This window comes from Leucopleurus acutus, assembly GCF_964270905.1.
Source record: "Leucopleurus acutus genome assembly, chromosome: 11".
Lineage (NCBI taxonomy): Eukaryota > Metazoa > Chordata > Mammalia > Artiodactyla > Delphinidae > Leucopleurus > Leucopleurus acutus.
In genome coordinates this window covers 67,429,496-67,450,939 of record NC_139152.1, presented here as the reverse complement: position 1 = coordinate 67,450,939, position 21,444 = coordinate 67,429,496, and the positions used below count along the sequence as shown (strand labels likewise).

General features: G+C 36.2%; 1 protein-coding gene across 8 annotated transcripts in view; it reads right to left on the bottom strand.

Moving 5' to 3' along the window:
* The window catches only part of METTL25 (methyltransferase like 25), a 118,338-nt gene that overhangs the window by 76,058 nt on the left and 20,836 nt on the right, over nt 1-21,444 (bottom strand). For all 8 annotated transcript variants that reach the window (XM_082850905.1, XM_082850904.1, XM_082850903.1 and 5 more), the window contains 2 exons: nt 14,438-15,037; nt 11,767-11,914 (listed from right to left, as the gene is read on the bottom strand). In XM_082850905.1, the coding sequence (XP_082707031.1) occupies nt 11,767-11,914; nt 14,438-15,037 (748 nt within the window). The remainder of the gene's footprint in view (nt 1-11,766; nt 11,915-14,437; nt 15,038-21,444) is intronic.

The following is a 21,444-nucleotide window of genomic DNA, read 5'->3' as shown; positions in this document are numbered from 1 at the left end:
ACAATAAATGTTGGAGAAGGTGTGGAGAAAAGGGAACCCTTTTGCACTGCTGGTGGGAATGTAGATTGATACAGCCACTATGGAGAATAGTATGGAGGTTCCTTAAAAAACTACAAATAGAACTACCATATGACCCAGCAATCCAACTACTGGGCATATACCCTGAGAAAACCATAATTCAAAAAGAGTCATGTACCAAAATGTTCATTGCAGCTCTATTTACAATAGCCCGGAGATGGAAGCAACCTAAGTGTCCATCAGCAGATGAGTGGATAAAGAAGATGTAGCACATATATACAATGGAATATTACTCACCCATAAAAAGAAAGGAAATTGAGTTATTTGCAGTGAGGTGGGTGGACCTAGAGTCTGTTATACAGAGTGAAGTAAGTCAGAAACAGAAAAACAAATACCGTATGCTAACACATATATATGGTATCTAAGAAAAAAAAATGTCATGAAGAACCTAGGGGTAAGACGGGAATAAAGACACAGACCTACTAGAGAACAGACTTGAGGATATGGGGAGGGGGAAGGGTAAGGTGTGACAAAGTGAAAGAGTGGCATGGACATATATACACTACCAAACGTAAAAATAGATAGCTAGTGGGAAGCAGCCACATAGCACAGGGAGATCAGCTCGGTGCTTTGTGACCATCTAGAGGGGTGGGATAGGGAGGGTGGAGGGAGGGAGACGCAAGAGGGAAGAGATATGGGGACATATATGTATATGTATAACTGATTCACTTTGTTATAAAGCAGAAACTAACCATTGTAAAACAATTATACTCCAATAAAGATGTAAAAAAACAAAAGCTAATTATGTAGTACAGGGAATAAAGCAAAAAAGAAAGGAGAAATTAAAATAGGATAGAATTATTAAAGTCACATCAATTTAATAAAATCTTAATAAACAAAATAGCTGATATCTGCATAAAAAGACAGCTTATAGAAAAAGTGGGAGATGCCACATTTATCTTACGAGTACCTATATTTACTGAACCTTAACACTAAATAAAGGCCTTTAAGGATAATGCTGCTCCTTCAGACGAAAGGTGAGCACTTTACAAGAGCTGGGCCACTCAAAGACAACTCAGCCTAACCATATTCCAGAGAAGGAAAACAGCATCAGGTCACTTTATTCGACTGTGAACAAGTTATAGAGCACAAAACTGAAGAGAGGGAGGCAGGGATTCGGGAACTGTGTGAACCCACAGTACACATTTACCGATCCCCAAACTGTCTCAGTCTCTGCCAAATCAATGTCCCGACCCAGCTGCTAAACTCAAACTAACCAAGCTTTTCCATATTTAAGGAGCACTGTTCTTAAAGCCAGGTGAGGGCTAGAACTAGTGCTTGGCCTCTATTCTGTACCCTGGAAGAACTAGCATTTGTGTACTCCCTGAAGAGCATCTTCCCCTACTCACCCCTATTTATGCCCACACAGTCTGCCTATAATTTTGTCTCAGGTTCTCATTTAGATTCTATTCCTCTGATAAAACTGGTACCATTCAGAATGCTAACACACTGGGTTATAGCCCTGATGGTTTAAAATTTAACAGAATCTCCCCAGAGGCCAAATCCTATCCGTCTACCCCAGCTCTGAGTTTTAAGAGTGTGAATCTAAGCCAGAATGACTGGGCTAAAATTCTAACTCCTTCACTTATTAACTGTGTGATCTTAGACAGGTTACTTAACCTCTCTGTGTTTTAGTTTTCTCATCTGAGAATGAACATGATGATAACAATACAGTCAGCTTTCCATATCCATGGGTTCCGCATCTACAGAATTCAACCAGCTGTGGATTGAAACTATTTGGAAAATAAATTCCAGAAAGTTCTAAAAGGCAAAACTTGAATTTGCTGTGCACCAGGCAACTATATACATAGCATATGCATTGTGTTAGATATAAGTAATCTAGAGATGATTTAAAGTACACAGGAGGATATGAGTAGGTTATATACAAATACTATGCCACTTTATGTAAGGAACTTGAGCATCCATGAATTTTGGTATCCACAAGGGTCCTGGAACCAATCACCTACGCATACCAAGAAATGACTGTCTTACTTTGCAGAGTATTATGAGGAATAAAGTAACTAATAAAAGTAAAGTATTATATTTGAAATAGTTTTTCACTCATAGTAAATGCTCATCATTTTTTTTTTTAAGTAGAACTCTCTCATTTTCACTGTCCAAACGTCAGTCAATATACTGGGAGAGCCAGAGAAAGCCCTTGCCATAGTATTTATTAACCATCATGTGTAGTTTTACATCTGATCAGAAACTCCTCCTGCATGTGCTCCAATTTTCCAATAAGACCCTTTGATAACAGATGTCAGCTCATATCTGACTGGAGTTTGCCTTTTGAATATCAGCGTCAGCAGCTAGCTACCTCCTTTGCGGTGAACGCTTCTCTTGCATTAGTTCTCCTAGCCTTGGTCCCACGATTTCAGGTTTCCCCACTGTTCACTGCTAGTGTCCCAGTGAATCTCATGGTTGAAAAATCACAGGCCTTAGCAACTTCTGCTTTTGGTCATATTATTGTTCTGCTCAAAATTCTCATTTCCAAAATGGACTTTCCATATGAGGTCTTTTTGAACTGACTCCTGCTTTTCTTTTCCACCTCATATCACACTTCTGTACTTTATATGAATCAGGTTATCACCTAGAATATTCATCCGTCTCCAATGAGTGCCCTGCTATGCCTTAACCCACCTTGTTCCTAATACTTGGAATGCTCCTCTCCATTTTTTTTTTTTTTTTTTTTTTTTTTGCGGTACACGGGCCTCTCACTGTCGTGGCCTCTCCTGTTGCGGAGCACAGGCTCTGGATGCGCAGGCTCAGAGGCCATGGCTCACGGGCCTAGCCGCTCCGCGTCATGTGGGATCTTCCCGGACCGGGGCACGAACCCGTGTCCCCTGCATCGGCAGGCGAACTCTCAACCACTGCGCCACCAGGGAAGCCCTCTCCACATTTTTGTCTACCTAAATCCTACCCCACAAAGCTCAATTCAAAAGTTACTATCTTCACAAAGCTCTTCCTGATTTCCTAACAGGAAATAATTTTTACCTTCTGGCTGGAATAGCTCTTTTAACACTTATAGTCTCTTTTTCTCTTACCTCTAAGAAATCACTTATAAATCGTATATATTCATATATATAAAATTTGTTATTCTTTGTTGTTGCAATTATTGTTGGCTTGTTGTATATTCATAGTGCCTAACAGTTACAGTCTCAAGGTAAAAGTTTCACCAAAAGAGAAGCATTCAGAACAAGACCTTAGATCTACCTGTACTAGATAGGGTACCACAAAAGAGCTTAGAACATAGGTCTTTAAATAAGATAGAAATCCTTTTCTCTTGTCATAGTACAGAGAGAGGCAGGCAGTATAGAGCATGTTATCCAGAGACCCATATGGGTCAGGCTACTCTGACATCCTTGAAGAGTTAGCTACCAACTTTAGTATCAAGGTGATTGTTATTCCTTAGCCAGTAGGAAGAGTGAAAAAAAAAAAAATAGGGGGGCAAGCAGTTCCCTTTTAAATAAATTGCACACAGGGCTTCCCTGGTGGCAACAGTGGTTGAGAGTCCGCCTGCCGATGCCCCCGTCTGGGAAGATCCCCCATGCCGTGGAGCGGCTGGGCCCGTGAGCCATGGCCGCTGAGCCTGAGCATCTGGAGCCTGTGCTCCGCAACGGGAGAGGCCACAACGGTGAGAGGCCCGCGTACCGCAAAAAAATAAAAATAAAATAAATAAATAAACAAATAAATGAATTGCACACATTATCTGACTCACATTCTACTGGCTTGAATTTTCTCACATGGAAGATAGGGACTCTAGCTGTGTGTCTGGGTGATGTTTGCTCTACTAAAACTAAGAGGAGTTATATTATTAAAAGAAAGAAGAGGACAATGGATATGATTACATTCTGTTACATGTAAATACTGTTATATTACCCACACTCCTCATCACTCTCCCCCTTCCAGGGACCTATTCATGCATTAATATTACACATGTGTGTATACACACACACACACACACAAACACACACACACACACACACACACACACACACACACACACACACAGAGGCAGACAGTGCTAAATGCCTACCAATATCCAGTTTCTCCTTCTTCGTTACTCACAGAATCTTGATTTTATTTGGAGCTGCAGTGTGCCCATCTAGGAGGTTACATTTCCCAGCCTTCTAGAGATGGCCTATGGAGGAGAGGAAGTTGTTGGGTAGAATTTCCAAGGAAGTTCTTTAAAGGATGCTGTCTCACATGGGAAAAGTTCTTCCATCTTCATATTTCTTTCCATTTGAACTACAATGGCTGGAGCAGCAGCAGCCATTATGTAACCATAGTGAAAGGCCAATAAAACTGCAGAGACCTTGGCCCTCACACCCTTGAACCATATGAACCAATGTCAGCTACTACCGTACAGATTTTCTAGGAAAATAAGAGAAAAATAAATCCTATGTGATTATGCTACAACAGTTCCATTTCCATGTATTTAGATGTTTGTATTTATAAAACTTCCCCAAAATATGATCACTCATATATACAGCTATCTCAAATTATTAAGCATGTTCAAAACTTTGCCCTGAAACTTGATCCTTCCTTAGTTTTTCCCATCATGTAAGCTGTACCATCACCTACCCAGTGGCTTGGAACAGAAATCTGATAATAGTCCTTGACAATCCTTCTCCTTTATCTCTACTCCTCTACATAATCTTAAATGTTTCAATCTACTCTATTTCTACTACAGCTGCTCTAACTTTAGTCCTTATCCTTGTGGTCTCAACATACGAGAGTCTGTCCTATGGGACTCCTCTCTGTGTTTGCCTAAGTGCAAGTTTTATCATCTGTAACCCACTCCTTGCAGGGCTTTGAAACCAAAGCTCAAGTTTGCCATGGTATACAAATACCCTTAGTAGCTTCAGCATTTCCATCATCTTTGTGGACTCCTACCTTCTCCTGTATATTGACCTGATAAATACTATGTATCTTTCCAGTATTTCAATGCTTTTAAGAAATGAAATTTAATTACATTCAGTATTTTTAGTTGAATGGGGTGAGGGGCAGGCAGGCAGGATACCTAGCCAGCCAGATTTGGTGATTTACCTTTTTTTTTTTTTTTTAAGTTCTGAGCTTACATTTGGTAGATTTTAATCAGTAGAAATTCCAAAGGCCAGAATTTGGGAAGTATTCCCCCACAAAGATTTGAATTTGCTTCGGCATGGGACTGACGGAAGACTGCCTTGTCTCATTCAAGGTCATGGCTTAGTATGAGCTTTTCAGGTCCAGCTCCCCCACCATGTAGGGGCCCAACGTTAGTCTCTAGATCCCAATGGGACCAGCATTTGCCTCAAGACAATACCATCTGCTATCTTATGGCTCACAGTTCCCTGCTCTAGTTTCAACTCCTCTTCCTCTCTCTTCCCCTTCTCTCCTTTTAATTTTTTGGTTTTGATTTTTCTTGATCCAGGGAGATTTCCCTTATTTTTGTAGAGTCAGCAATGCTTAAAAAAATACATGTTCTAATTTAGGCAGGGTCTAGCTGAACTATAGCAGGAGAGTTCCTCAGAAAAATCATACACGGCTGGAAATGGAAGTAAAGCACATGCTCTTTTGAAAAAAGAAACCACACTTTATTCTTCTACATCCTCCAAACTTCTAGCATTGAAAGATGAAAGCAAACAAAGAGATTTGATTAATAAAATACGTATTATATGAGATAGAAAATACTGTTAAATCTTTACTGAAAAGACAGCAATTGTGTGCACTGCTGCAATGATGAGATTAATTCACTGCTATTTACTTGACTAAGAAATTAGTCATACCTTTCTGTAGCTACAATACATGGTGTAATGCTGATAATAACTAGCTAATACTACCTTAGGAGTTTTTAACAGTATATACTGAATATCCAAAAGATCTCAAAATATAAGATACATTTATTTTTAAGCAGTATGTTACAATTTCAAATAACATGCTCAAAGTATTTTCCTTCAACATCCAGATACCTTTCCAGGTGAAGTACCTCTAAATTTAAAGCAATGAAACCAATGGTTAATTCTAAAAGACATTGAAGATGACTAGATAAGAATCTAGCCTCCTCCCTTAAAATTCCTACTGGTGACATATTGAGAAACAATTTACAGTAAGAAAGGTATCATATCCCCTTAACAAATTTCTATTTGATACAGAAATGGCAGGACCAGATTGAAAGATGCCACTACAAGATGATCTACAGCCCTCCTTTGGTTAAAAAAACAAAAGGAGATGGAGGGCTCTAGGGAGGATCACCTTAATTCCCCGGTAAAACATTAAGGCCGGGGTAAACATGAAGGTAGGCCACAGGCTTTCAAGGGTTACACCTCTCATATTTGACTCTGCAGATCTGCAGTATTTGGAGGCACTAATGATATTAGCAGACTCCCTGACATTGGGCTGGGAAGAGGTAGGGAGAGACCAAGCACAAGTCTCTGCCCAGACAAGGGCTGCTTCTAGAAGGAGCGCCTATTAAGGCCACTCAATAAGCTCTATGAAACCACCTGATCTGACTTTCTAGGACCCCAGCTCTTTCTCTACTCGTGCTACACTCCTAGGCCTCAGATATGATCATATAAACATACAGGAAAAGAAAATTACCATTCATTCTTCGGACTGGGCCTGAATGACTCAGTTACAGCACTAACATCAATTTCTGACAGAATACATAGCAGGTTGACACGTTAGGCAGAAAAAACACATACACATGATAAAGTCCAGAGGCAGAAAAAAAGCGCTGCTTCTGTCTTGTGTTCACTTTTAACAGAAAAAAAAAAAAATTCCTAGGAAACTCTCTAGTAGATATGCTCCTCATTGATAAGAACTGTGTCTCATATCCTTTCCTAAATAAATGGAATTACCATAACTAATTTAGATTGAGAGTCACGTATTTCTGAGGCTATAGCAGGGCTCAATCTTCCTAATAACTGATGCTTGAACAAAATCATAGTTCAGTTAGCAAGGAAGAAGAGAGATGTGGATCTGGATAGGTAACCAGTAGTGTTTGCTCAGCATGTTTCTACCTTTATGGGAAAAACAACCAAAAGAAGTTCTCTCTCAAACTTCAGGGGGAAGATATAATATCAATATTTCAAATTAATTATGATAATGATAATCAATATTAAGACAAAACACTGAAACAAGTCAAGCTTGGGAAAACATACATATTCTATAAAGCACTGCATTAAATAATACTGTTTCTGGTATTTCGTGTTCTCCTAGGAACTACTGGCTTATAATGTATAAATATTTAAAGCAGTTTTTAAAACATATGGTAGAACTTTGGTATTCATAACTGCTCAGAGAGTTTTGAGGTATTTTTGAAAATTAACATTCATGACAGACCACCTCTATGGTCTACCACAGCATACTGGGTAAACATATTCATGTAAAACACGTATTGTTTACATAGTACACATCATCATAAAAAGTTGCAGTGTACATACCAGACTTTTCTACTGTACTATGTTGGACTATTAATAACTCAAATTTACATCCCAAAGGGCAACACTGCCTCAATCCAAACTTAAAAACAGCTGTGCAAACAAACTGAGGGTTAGAGGCAGGTGTGTAAGATATGAAGGGAGAGACACATGCCATACTTGATTATTCAGAAATATAACTCCATGGAACCTAGTCCTAGACATATGACAGGAAATAATCTAACCTTGTCCATGCGAACACCTTGTCCTATAAGTTAGTTATTTTAATATAATGATCAAACTGTACAGTGGTGGATTTCTATTTTAGCAAGGAATACTAGGACTATATAGCATATGCCGTATATACAAAATAAGACCACATCCATATTCCATCTTTGCAAACAGTCACTGCTAAATAGACAAGAACAAACTGTTTGCTGTTGTCTGCCTTCACACACACACAGACATCACTGCTCATCAGTAAAGTTAAGCTATCAAAATTCTAGTGGTGCTCATAATAATTATCTTGGACATTCTTTTCTTGCTCTACATTTTTCCCCTTGATTTTGTCTAGTTTCTAAACCTTAACTTTATTGTGCATTTATGCCCTCTATGTTTGGTTTCCCCGGGTTTTCACTCTGAGCTCTATGCTTCAAGGACTTTTGGGGGGGTGGTTAATTACTTTGCACTCTAGACTCTGATATACCCTTGTGGACCCTTCTGGGTTCAGCCTTTGGTTTGGATATGCAAACGAGCACATGAGCAGAGTCCACCTAAGTCTTTGCATGGGAGAGTTTAACTACGAATAACCTTGAATATATTTCTATAGAACATCTTCTAAAATTCTGTCTTCTTAGGAACCATAACAAACACTTGTTTTCAACGATGCTGTTCATCAGAATTACCTATAGTGCTTCTTAAAAATACTTATATTCAAATCTCACCCTTAGAGATTATACATTAGAAGGTCAGAAGTGGGTCCCAGGCATCTAGACACCGAAACTGTCATATACGATCCAACTGGGCAGCCAGAGTTGAGAAACACTGTTATAAAAATTGCAGGAGATGGTTCATATCTTCTCTCCTTTTACTATAGCCAAGATAAGGCAAGAAAAATGGAAACAGGGGTGTGGGAAAGAGAGAAGGGAGTGACTTTTGCCAGCTGGTTTTTGAGATGAGAAAATGTGGCAGTCCAAAGCTAGGCAAAACTGCAACATGAACCAAGGTTGCTTTTGTTATTCCTATCACTTATTTTTCTCCTATCACTTGGCTTTCCAACTCTTTCCTTCCAAAGTATTTGAAGGTACTCACATTGCATACATCTTCACCTAATTCATCATATCACTTAGTCCTGTTTCTTCCTGCTTACTCTTTGTTTTTCTGACGAGCAAGGTTCCCAACCCTCTGTTCTTTTCAGGTATTTATGAGGAAATCAAATAACATTAAGGTATTACTATTAGCTTTAACCACTTAAGCTTAGTACTGTTTACCTGATAATCTCAATGATTCTCAATGGTTAAGATATTTTTGACAGGAAGGCCTTTCCATGAATTAACTCTGCCTGTAAGAAGGGAAAATGAGAGTTTGTGGCTGCCAGTCACTGTCATTAACAAACCTTTCCAACACTTTTTCTTGCCTGAGTCCTGGGCCCAAAGTCATCCTATCGATGCAGTGAACAAGGTAACTGCCACTCAATTATCTATTCAACACACATTGTACAAACATTGATCAACATGAACCATGTTTGAGGCAATGTGCTTAGTTCTGAAGATACAAAAGTGAATAAAAACTAGTGTCTACACTCTACTCATAAATCTATCAAATCTTTCCATGGCAGAAACGAAGTGGGAGAGGCTGAAGATGTGGATGCACTAACCCTTCTTCTTCCTTCAGATTGTGCAAACGCCTCTCTATTGAATATGCCTTATTCAAAGATATTTCTCATTTCAGTCTGAACACCTGGTCAATGAATTCTTCTAAACAATTTAATGCAATAGTGTGTTAGAAAAGTTAACTAAAGTGGTCTCATAACCCAAAGGTCTCTCTCTAATCTTTTTACTTAGCTCTAAAAATATATATCTTCCCTTATGTCTGTTTACACTTTATTAAAACACATTATAAATAAGTATAATTAAGAATATTAAACAACTATTTGACTAGGGAAAAAAAAGGTACCTAAAGACTGACAGAAAATGGACAGGCACAGGAGCAACTGGTCACTCTCTTAATTTTTTTCCTACCCTGGCAAGTAGCTTCTGCCAACCCCCTTAAAGAACAGAACTGAAGAACCAGACATCAGATGAAAATGTACCAATGACATATCCTGGTTGTCATAAAATAACGACAGCCACTTAAATCTGAATTTCTTTACATACTCAACAAAAACCAGACAGAGAATAGATAAAATTACTCATAAGCCACATGTACACTACGCATTTTGATTTAAATGTAAGTGAAGAAATAAACATCTCAAGCCAGCAGAACCAGGTCTGGAGATCACTCCAGAAGGAGAGTCAGATGTAGAAAAATGTGCGTGACAGAGAACAGAGCGCGCTGCCAAAAGAGAGGATCCCACTCATGGTGTAAAGTACAGAGATTAGGTCTGAGACCTGACGATACTGAGCAATGGCTGCAAGGGTCCAGCCCAACCAGAGATGGCAGACCTAAGATGTATCACCTAAAGAGGAGAGGGAGGCCCTTTGGAAGGGGAAGGCATTTGGGGGGGGCATGATGATAAAGTGAAAGAAGGAAGCGGGCAACTGAAAGTAAAGATCTTACACTGTAAGACAGTATCTCTGAATTGAAAGACACACCAAATGGCTACACTTACCCTGAACTAAGCCAATTATTAAAAAAACCCATTTCATTGTACCTATAGAACAGGAAGCTCTTGAACTAAGAACAAAAACTTCCCTACCCAAAATTTTATGCTTGCTGATCCAGGAAAACACTTTGCATTTAATATTTTAAAAGCTGTAAAACTGTGATTGTATTAAAGTATTTTTTTTTCATTTCTTTTAGGAAAGATGCACAAAAAGGGCTAAAAACTAATGTAAATATTTAGGTATATACTTTAGAATAAATAACTTTTTAGGTTCACTTTTCCCCCCAATTTTTATCTTGAAAATTTTTTTACTCAGAGAAAAGTTGGAAATAATGGCATGACAAACATATATTCTTCATTTAAATTAAACTATTGTTAACTTTTTGCCAATTTGCTTTATTTCTCTCACTCTGTGTATCTCTATATATGGACAATTTTACTTCTGTGTACTTTTTCTAAAAGATACTTTTTAGAACCCTGATATAAAAAATTCAAATTCAATTAACTCTTTTCCCCAAAAACCTTTGCCAGTTTTAAGGATGACCTGTTTCACCCAGGCAATTTTCAGTAGAATCATACAATCATCATTTTTACCTGTTGGAAATGACTAAATGACAAATAATCAAATTTTTACAGTCATCTGGGTTTTAAAATTGAGAAAAAGAGCAAGCAATACCATCTATATTCACACAACTTCCTGACCTAAAAAATTCTTAGCAAGGGACACTGGATGTTGATAAACACTTCACTAAACTAACAGAAAAGAGAACTGCTAATATCAATAGATAACCATCTAACCTGAACCTGTGGTTTTGAAGCCATGTGTCTAATAAGAGATATAACATATAAAATGGATCAAAGAGAGGAATTTCAGGAGTTGCTCTGGATGAAGGGTTGTAGGTGCTTTCAGTCCTGTCAACATACGCTGTACTTTGCTCCTCAGGCACCTTCTCAGCCCAGGGAGCACAGTTTTCATACAATTGCACAGTTTTCTAGCTTTTTAAAATCATAGTATTTTGACCCCTCAAACTACAGTAAGAAACTTTTTGAGGGGACAAATATCAATATTCGTTACAAAATTGAGGCTTTGGAAATGAAAACAAACCTTGTCCATTCTATATTTATGACAAAATAACTTAGCTTTACTACCTTAGTAAGTGTATATCTTACAAATATTTTTAAACCGAAGTTCTCTAAAAATACACCACACAAAAATTTCACATATTCGCAGTTTTCGGCATTCATTAAGACCATACTATGACTAAAAAATCTATAATAAAATACAACGCAAGTGATAGTTAATCAAATTTCATTTGATGTAACATTTCTAATATTGCAAGAATATCAGATATTATCTCAAATGTTAATTTAAAGTGACAATAATGTCAACAACAAAAAAAGGAGAGATACAAAGCAGCCATTATGCTCAAATAAATAAAATTATGGGATATGAAGAACTTGTACCTTTATGTGGGTTTTCAAACTCTTCAGATAAGAGGTGGTAGCAACAACCCACACTGCAAACTCCCTTGATTTCAGACTTGGAAGTAAATATTCGCAGAGTATTTGGAGCAAGATCACCACAAGTATGCAGACCTACCATCAAACAATCCTTAAAAAATGAGAAGAAAAAATAAATTTTGGAAATTAAAAGGAGGGTTAAAAAACATTTAAGTGTTTATTAGAAGATGTAGAGCTTTTTAAAATGATGAAATTTTACCTAGAAAGTATTGTATGTCTTTTATTTTCATAACAAATAACTATTGCCTTTAAAGGCAAAATGACCGATCTTTTACCAAAACTGACATAACTTTCAGTTGATTTTCTAGTGTTTTCGGTTACTTACTCATTTGAATTTTCTCTGGTTTCTTTTACAACTAATATTTGCTTAATGACTACTCAAATTAACGCTGGATCAATACAACGTAGCCTGCATTACTAGGACAAACTTATGACTTGAGACACATTAATACCTTACTAGTCAATTTTTAAAATTCACTTCATCACCCATACCCATCGAAACTTATAAAACATTGTCATAAAAAAAAAAATTAAGTGTTGCTAAGTAGGCATTTTTACTCCAACACCAAAAGTTCATTCACTGCATCAAATATGACAAGATTAAATTCAATATAAAGTTTTTGTTCTAAATTTTATAACACGAATTTTATGTAAAAATTCTATGAAATGTTCTCCTAATTACCCAAAGCGTAATTTAGATGTATACACATACAGAATGGGTGCATAGGCATGGACTCACAGAATCTTGATCAATATACCGTTTGTTTGTTTTAACTCTTCAGTTCCTTAGTTTCCTCTTCTGTAAAATGAGGCTAATAATAGTATCTCACCTCAATGGGTTATTGCAAGACTTTAATAAGTTAATACTGGTAAATGACTTTGTACAATCTCTGGCATCCAGTAAAATTCAGTAAACGTCTTCTATTCTTACATCATCATCATCATGTTATAAATTCAAAATAATAGACATTAAGTTGTAATCAAGTATATTTTTATAACTATCTTCAGAACAAATACAGTTTTTTCACTTAAGTTATTTTACCAAAAATGTGATTTTAGCCCATATAATGTAGACATAGACAGAGCTGAAGTGTTACCTTTCTAAAGAAAATAACTGTACCTGTAAGTTGCTTCAACCTGATAGAACATTCTGCCGCTTCAACCAACATTCTCTTCAAAGCACAATTTCTGGAGTGTTGTGCAACTATTTTGCTTTTCTCAATGATTACATAGTTTGGGTAGGTTTTATTTAGACATTATAATGTTATAAATAAAAAAGGAATTCAGAGAGAAAGGGCTTATTGTTAATTAAGGGTAGATAACAAAGACATAAATCTCTCTCTTTTAGGCTAGTTCTCCCTAAAGATAACACCAAAATATTTAATTTCATTTTTCAGTGTATTCATCACACAAGGTTAGTTAAAAATACCAGCAGGTGGCAAACAAAAATACACAATCAGCATATTATCCTAACAGTAAAATATTTAAGTATTGTATGTGTGTGTTGTAGGGTGCAGAGGGGAGGAGATGGGAGGTATTGGTTAATTCTGGTTATTAAATTGCTACTTAACTAAGGACCCAAGAAATAATCTTCCAGCATATCTTTTATAAGTCAAATTCTTATAAAAGTCTGCATATAGTTTTGATCATATATTTTCCAGAAGACTTTTAAAAACATAAATATATGATAATAAGCACTAAAAATATATACATTTTTAAGTCAGGTTAAAGTAATTGGGGCTGTTTAACCCTAACAGAAGGTTAAGCTATAACTTAATTACTGATTTCATATATAGGAAAAACAACTAATGAGGATTAACCGGTTTCCCATAATTAGTGAAATCCTGAAATATCAGGGAAAAAGAAAAATTCCCCATTCTAAAATGACAAAGTAACAAAACACTGGTTAGCTACCAAACAAGGATTTAAATTTATAAAGAATTCTGGTATCTTTTGTTTATTCATTCTTTAGGGAAGAATTTTCAAAAAATTTAACAAGAGTAGAATATTATAACTTCAAAGGCTACCCTGTTTTTTTAAAACAATGAGTCAGGCCAAATGATTTCTAAAATCTCCTCTACAATATTGTTTTCACATACAATATTGCCTTTAAGATATATTATCTCTGCATAACTTGACATACTTGTACTTTAGAAAAAGTTCAAATTTTTTAAGAATACACAGAAGTTGGTCTTGCTCAAGAAAATTGCAAATTTGGTTACCAAGGCTAACATTAAACATAATATTGCCCTAGGTACATCTTTACCTCAAATTTAAATAAAATGTAAGAGATTTCTTGGATTGGAATTTTAACAACTCATAAATTGTATAATGAGAACTTAGCTGACTAGCTTTTGTATTAGTACTTCTGTTTAATTTAGGCTTACAAATGAGTGGAGGGTACTCCCTTCTGGAAAATCATAATTGTCAGACTGTCAGATTTTGACAGCTGTGGAAATCGTGAAAGCCTGAATATAATTTTATTTTCTTGGTCCTTTATATTAATGTAATCAAATAAGATACGCAGGTTAAGTAAGCTACCATTAAAACTTAATTCTATGTCTTAGAGCCTTTATATATAAATGAAATTAAGGAATTAAAAAAATAAAATTACCTCCAGATCTTTAATAATATCATGTAGTTCTGAATCAGCAGTGATAAAAGATGTTAAAGGTGAATATATATTGGATTCATTTGACTTTGATGTCATTTTTCTTCTCTCTTTATTTGCTTCAGACATTTTTCTCTTGGGTATATGGGATGAAGAAGTAGGTTCTATGGCATTAATAGGCAAAAGGTCCCTAAGAGAAAAGGCATTTTCAAAACACAGATTTTCTTCTCGATGTGAGTAAACATGTAGGTTTTCCATTTGTTTTCTGATGTTAGAAATTACAGAGCCTGAAAAATCTTGCAGAAAGTCCGAGGTCGACATCTTTTCTTGATTTGCAGTACTGCTGTTACATACTCCCTCAATATCGGCTTTAAATTTAATTTCATCTTGCACTTTCCTTTCTTTTGTCATTTGTAATGCCAGTCCATTGACATCTAATTTTGACCGCCTACGATAGACTTTCCAATGTTTCTTCAGTTTCCTGTTTCTCTCCTCAGCTCCATGAGTATTGGTATTTGAGGAATCAATTCCATAAACTTTTAAGCCATACTTCAAGGACAAAAAGGAGCTTAGGTAGCCTTTTCCAGAACCCAGGTCAATTATCTAAAGAAAACCAGAATGAATTAAAAGGATTTTAGTCAGATGGTAATAGAAAGCATTCGTGATATTCTTTTTAAAAAACAAGTAAAGGAATGTATAATTTATACAACCTGTTATGCTTTTTTTAATTTTAATTACTATTAAAAACCAACAACTCTCATTATTTTTATTCAACATTTTAAGAGAAGTTCTAAGCAGTATAATAATAAGTCAAGGAAAAGATGTAAAAGACATAAATATTGAAAGTAAAATTGTCTTTCTTCATAGATGACATGATTGTATCTGTAGAAAATTCTAAGGAATGCATACAAAAGTTAAAAGAACTAGTAAGTCAAGTTAGCAATGTGTCAAGATACAAGCTCATTAGAAATGAATAATGAACCATCAGAACATATGCATCACAGTAGTAAAAAACAATTAGAAAATAATTTAAAACCAATTGAATTAAAATAGCATACAAATAGAAAATCTAGGAATAAATTTAACAAAGCTTATGCAAGACCTATACACTGAAAACTATAAAACATTGCATAGGAAAAATTTAAAAGAGCTAAATAAAGATATACCATGTTCATGAAATAGTTAGACTCAATATTAAGATGGCAATTCTGCCACACTGACATACAGATTCAACGCAATCCTAATCAAAATCCAAGCAGGGTTTTTAAAAGAAATTCATAAGCAGGTATTACAGTTTATATGAGAAGGCAAAGTACCTAGAATAACCAAAACGATTTTGAAAAGAAAAAATTTGAGGATTTGCACTGATTCAGGAATCAATATAAAACTACAGTAATCAGGGCTTCCCTGGTGGTGCAGTGGTTGAGAGTCCGCCTGCCGATGCAGGGGACATGGGTTCATGCCCTGGTCCAGGAAAGATCCCACGTGCCGTGGAGCGGCTGGGCCTGTGAGCCATGGCCGCTGAGCCTGCGCGTCCGGAGCCTGTGCTCCACAACGGGAGAGGCCACAACAGTGAGAGGCCCGCGTACCGCAAAAAAAAAAGAAAAAAACTACAGTAATCAAAATAGTGTAGTGCTAGTATAAAAACAGATATATAAATCCATGGAATAAACAGAGTCCAGAAATAGACCCACAGTTATATAGTCAAATGGTTTTTGACAAAACAACTAAAGTAATTCAAAGGAAAAGATAGTCTTTTCAACAAATGGTGTGGGTATAACTGGATGTCTGTATGGGAAAAAAAAGATTTTTGCATGTCATATGCCAAGCAGGCATATCTTTAATTCCTGCATATCTTTGTGACATTGGGAGGGAAAAAGATTTCTTATGTAGGACATAAAAAGCATAAACTACAAAGAAATAATTGAAAAATGGACTTCATTAAAATTAAAACCTTTGCTATTCAAAATACATAGTTATAAAGGGTAAGAAATATTTGCAAAACATATATCTGACTAAGGGTTTGTATCCAGAATACATAAAGAACTCTAACAACTCAATAATAAGACAAGTCACCAATTAAAAAATGGGCAGAACATTTGAACACACACTTCACAGAAGAAGATATACAAATGACCACTATAAAAAGATGCCCAATATCACTACTCTTTTGGGAATTGCAAACTAAAATCATAATGAGATACACACAAATGTAAAATGGTACAGTCACTTTGGAAAACATCAGCAGTTTACCATAGAGTTAAAGCATACACTTATACTATACAACCTACAAATCCCACTCTGGGCTATTTACCCAAGAGAAATGCAAACATGTCCACAAAGTCTTGTATGTGAATAAATTCATAGTGGCCAAAAAAACTGGTAACAACTCAAATATCCATCAACCAATGAATAGAAAAACAAATTGTGGTATATCTATACTGTAGCACACTACACCCAAAAATGAGGAATAAAGAGTCAATGCACATAAAAATATTGATGACTCTAAAAACTATGTGCTAAAGGATAGTCAAACACAAACATGTACATACTATTTGATTCCATTTATACGATGTTCTAGAAAAGTCAAAACTACAAGCAGAGCAGTAATTCCTTGAGAATGGAGGAGGAAATATCTTGCAAAAGGGTATGAGGAAACTTCTTCTGGTGACAGAAATATTTTTTATTACAGTGGCTGAACAACTGCATACAATTACCAAATCCATCAAAGTGTACACCTAGAATTGGTGAATATATAAATTATACCTCAATAAAACTAAAAATGATAAAAGACATATAAAATTACCAAGATTGTTTACTGTATTGTCATGTCATTTCACAAGAAATAAATGGATTACAGAAATATTATCATAGGAAATCATTATCTAATCTCATTATATCTAATCTTTAATTCCTAAAATCAATTAAATCCTGTCATAAATATGAGCCACTCAAGGAAAATTTCCTATATTTGAAATAATGCATATCATCAATGAAATCCTCAAAAATTTCAATTCAAGCAAAATTGCAATTCATAGGTAAAACTCCAATAAATGATGTCTAGCTTACAAATAATTCCCTATGCCCCCTTTTTAATGTTAATCTCTAGGCTAGGTATTATGGGAAATACAGAAGCATTATATATCTTGATCCTAAGGAACTACAATCTAACTGAAGATACCATACTCATGAATACAAGGGCTATAGAGTAGAAATTCTATTAATCAATTTCCCCATATCTGAATCTCTAGAGAAAGCAAAGCTCTCCATTCCCTTCCTTCGACAAAAACACATTCACTGATGCCAATGGCAGCTTAATGCTAGCAACCAATGGGTTGCTTGTAAGCACCAGGACATTTGTTCCCCCCAATACAGATGTTTTCTTACCAAGAGGTAATTGAGTTTGTTCCCAGATCTGCATATAACGATTCCACTTGTGAATGAGGAAAATTTTGGCTGCAAGTAACAGAATATCAAATTTCCATCACTGGGAAAACTCTCACCTCACTTAAGAAATCTGGCAGTAGAGTAGTTGAACTAACCAGAGGCTCAACCACATATGGCCTTTGGGCCAACGTATTTGTAATTCCTCTGGTTGCAAGATGGCTGGGGAAAATCTAAGAATCATGTCTTCACAATATAATATCTGAAACCCTTTTCAGTAATAGGCAAAATTTCCTAGAAAAATCTATCAGCTCACTTATATCTTACTGACCCAAATTGATTTTTATCTCTCTCCAAATTGGCCTTTCAGTAATATATACAGTGTTAGCAAGAGAATGGCAAACTCTGCAATTAAAGGTTACATAAATCATACATATTTTTGCCTTCAAACTCTCTTATCTGAGTAGCAAAACCTCCACAATCCTGATCTCTTACCCCTTATTCACAACGGTCTTTTCCTTCCTGGATCACCTCATAGGTTTGAAGATAGAGGAGTCTCCAGTGTAATACCTGGTGGGAGGTATCTTCCTTGTTTCCTAATTCTGCTTAGGAGACTTTCTCACAGAAATATTGCTACACATAGTGATTACATTTCTTAATATTAGTATTAGTATGGTACTATACTTCAGATAGGAGAGTTATATTTTGTTGACTGACCTGGAGATCTAACTACTATTATAAGCTAATGACTTTCAAATTTATAACTCCAGTATGGAATTCTACCATGAACTTCATACTCATATCCAACAGTGTACCTAAACATTTCCACTTGAATGTCTTATAAGCATCTCAAATTTAACATGTTCAAAATTAAGTTCTTGATAGTCTCTGTAAAACCTACCCCTCCCATAATCTTCTCCATCACAGTTAATAGTATCTCCATACCCAGGTGGAGAACAAGACTCCTTTCTTTCTCTCATACCCTCCACCTGAATTATGAAAAAATCCCTAGTCTTACCAAGGGTATTTCATACCAATTGCACTCTAAGTCTAGGTTATTGCAACGGCCTCCTCAATGATCTCCCTGCTCTCACCTTCCCTCCTTGAGTCTATTTTCAAGAGAGCAAAACAAAGACTGATCATACCACGCCTCTAAGTAAAATCTCTCATCACTTCCCTAAACTTATCTCCTGCTACTAACCTCCTTTGTTACTAAGCTTTTTGCCTCAACTCTGGAAGCTCATGCTTACATATGAGCTAATTTCTGAAAAGGACCAGCTTGAATGTTATAAAGACTATGGCGAAGAGTGCAAAGGTAATGGAAATATTGGCTTGGCCAAAAAGTTCGTTCGGGTTTTTCGTAACATGTTACAAAAACCCGAACAAGCATTTTGGCCAACCCAATATTTGCTTCATAACAATCCTCAACACGGCAGTCAGAGTGATCCAGTGGCTCCAACGGCTTCCCATCTCATTCAGGACAAAAGCCCAAATCATCACAATGGCCTCTAAGACTCTACAACTTCATGACCTGCTTCTGCCACCCCAACCTCAGCTCCTACTACTCTGTCCTTGCTCTCACCACTGGAGTTAATCTGGCTTCTTGGCTCTTTCAAGAATACAACAAGTGGGGCTTCCCTGGTGGCGCAGTGGTTAGGAATCCACCTGTCAATGCAGGGGACATGGGTTCGAGCCCTGGTCCGGGAAGATCCCACATGCCGCGGAGCAACTAAGCCCACGTGCCTAGAGCCCGTGCTCCACAACAAGAGAAGCCCGCACACCACAACCAAGAGTAGCCCCCTCTCGCCGCAACTAGAGAAAGCCCACACACAGCAATGAAGACCCAACGCACAAAGAAAGAAAAGAAAGAAAGAAAGAAAGAAAGAAAGAAAGAAAGAAAGAAAGAAAGAAAGAATACACCAAGTATATTCCCGCTTTAGGGCCACTGAATGTGTTATTCCCTCCATCTAAAAAATTTTTTATCCGGATATTCTAATGGATAACTCTCTTACCTCTTGAAGGAGGTCTTAACTCAAATGCTATCTTTACAGTGAGGTCTTACTTGCCCCTCTCTTCCTAATCAAAAGCTTTATACCCCATCCCTGAATTAGCTACTTCCTTTTTATTTTTTTTCTCCTTAAAGTGTATCAACATATACAATAAAATATACTTATAATGATTTTATTATCTATCTCTCCTCATTAGAGTATAAATGACATAAAGGCAAAGATATGTTTTGTTTTGTTTACTACTGTATCCTCAGCATCTATAACGGCACCTGATACGTGGTAGGAGCCAAAGAAATATTTAATAAATGAACGCATGCATCCAAGTGTGAATGAATGAACGTATTTTAGAAATAAAAATTAAGAAGTAAGAAGCCTTGGTAATGGGGATGAGAGAGGCAAAGGTTTTTGGCATGTAGGGAGCAATGTGGTTGAGGCAAAAACCAATTGTTTTTTTTTCTTCTCTAGTTCTTTTTGGTCACTAGTAAAGTTAAGATTTTAGTATCTGGGTTTCCAACTATCCCCATGAAACCTACATTTATTAAATCTGCTTTTTAAAAGTAAAAATAGTATACACGTCATACATTTCAAACTTAACTATTTTGAGAATCAAATATTGCTATTAAGTAATTTCAAGAGAAAGACCCTGTAAGTCTTTAATACAGGTTTTTTTCACTCACTAGAAACAATCTCCATCACTATGAAAAAAGTTCCCTTAGAGAAGGTCTAACATGAAACATTATGCTATTTCAAATTTTTTTCTCTGCACTTTAGAAATAAAATAAATCCACTTTATTAATTTAAAGTGATTTATTGTGTAATATTTCATATAAATAAAAGAATAAATGTAGTTGAAATGTAAAGTTATAAAGCACAATAATAAATACCCCTCAAAGATTTAAGTATAAGTGATTTATTTGGGAGGTGAAGAAAACACTGACAGGGAAATAGAGAAGAGAAAAAAGAGAAAGGAAGAAAGCCCAATAAATGGTATGTTCTTAAGCAAAATACCACTTTAGGACAACCTGGGTTTAATCACACTGAGAAACTTGGAGAGCTACTGTAGAACACATACCTCATAGTCACCCCACCTGGGAAGTCCAGGAGTTGATGTATCTGTTTATCAACGTGTATTAGTCATTAATTCAAGGATGCTCACAGGGAGGAATTAATCCCCAGAACTTGTATGCAGGCAGTGCCATGCTTCAGCAGACAGAAAAAACCCACAGGAAAAGAAATGTAGAAACTGCCAGGTAGAAAGCAGCCCGGCACACCATGAAATGGTGAGGCCCAAGAGTTTCTGAATAAGGCCTCCAGTAGCGTCTGCTATAACCATGAAGCCACCAGCCATCCTAAGAACTAGAATGTTAGTATTTCCATTTCATATAACTATGTTGTCTTTCCATATCCCATCTCCCTGCTTCCCCTACCAGAGGTAACAACTATTCTCAAATTACTGTTTATGATTCCCTTGCTTCTTTAATGGTTTTTTTGCATATATTTTTTGCATTAAGAATATACCATTATTTTGCTTAAGAGCTTTTTAAATATGATACCATAAAATACATAGTCTTCTGTAAATTGCTTATTTTTCCCAACCATTTTTATGTTTCTAATATT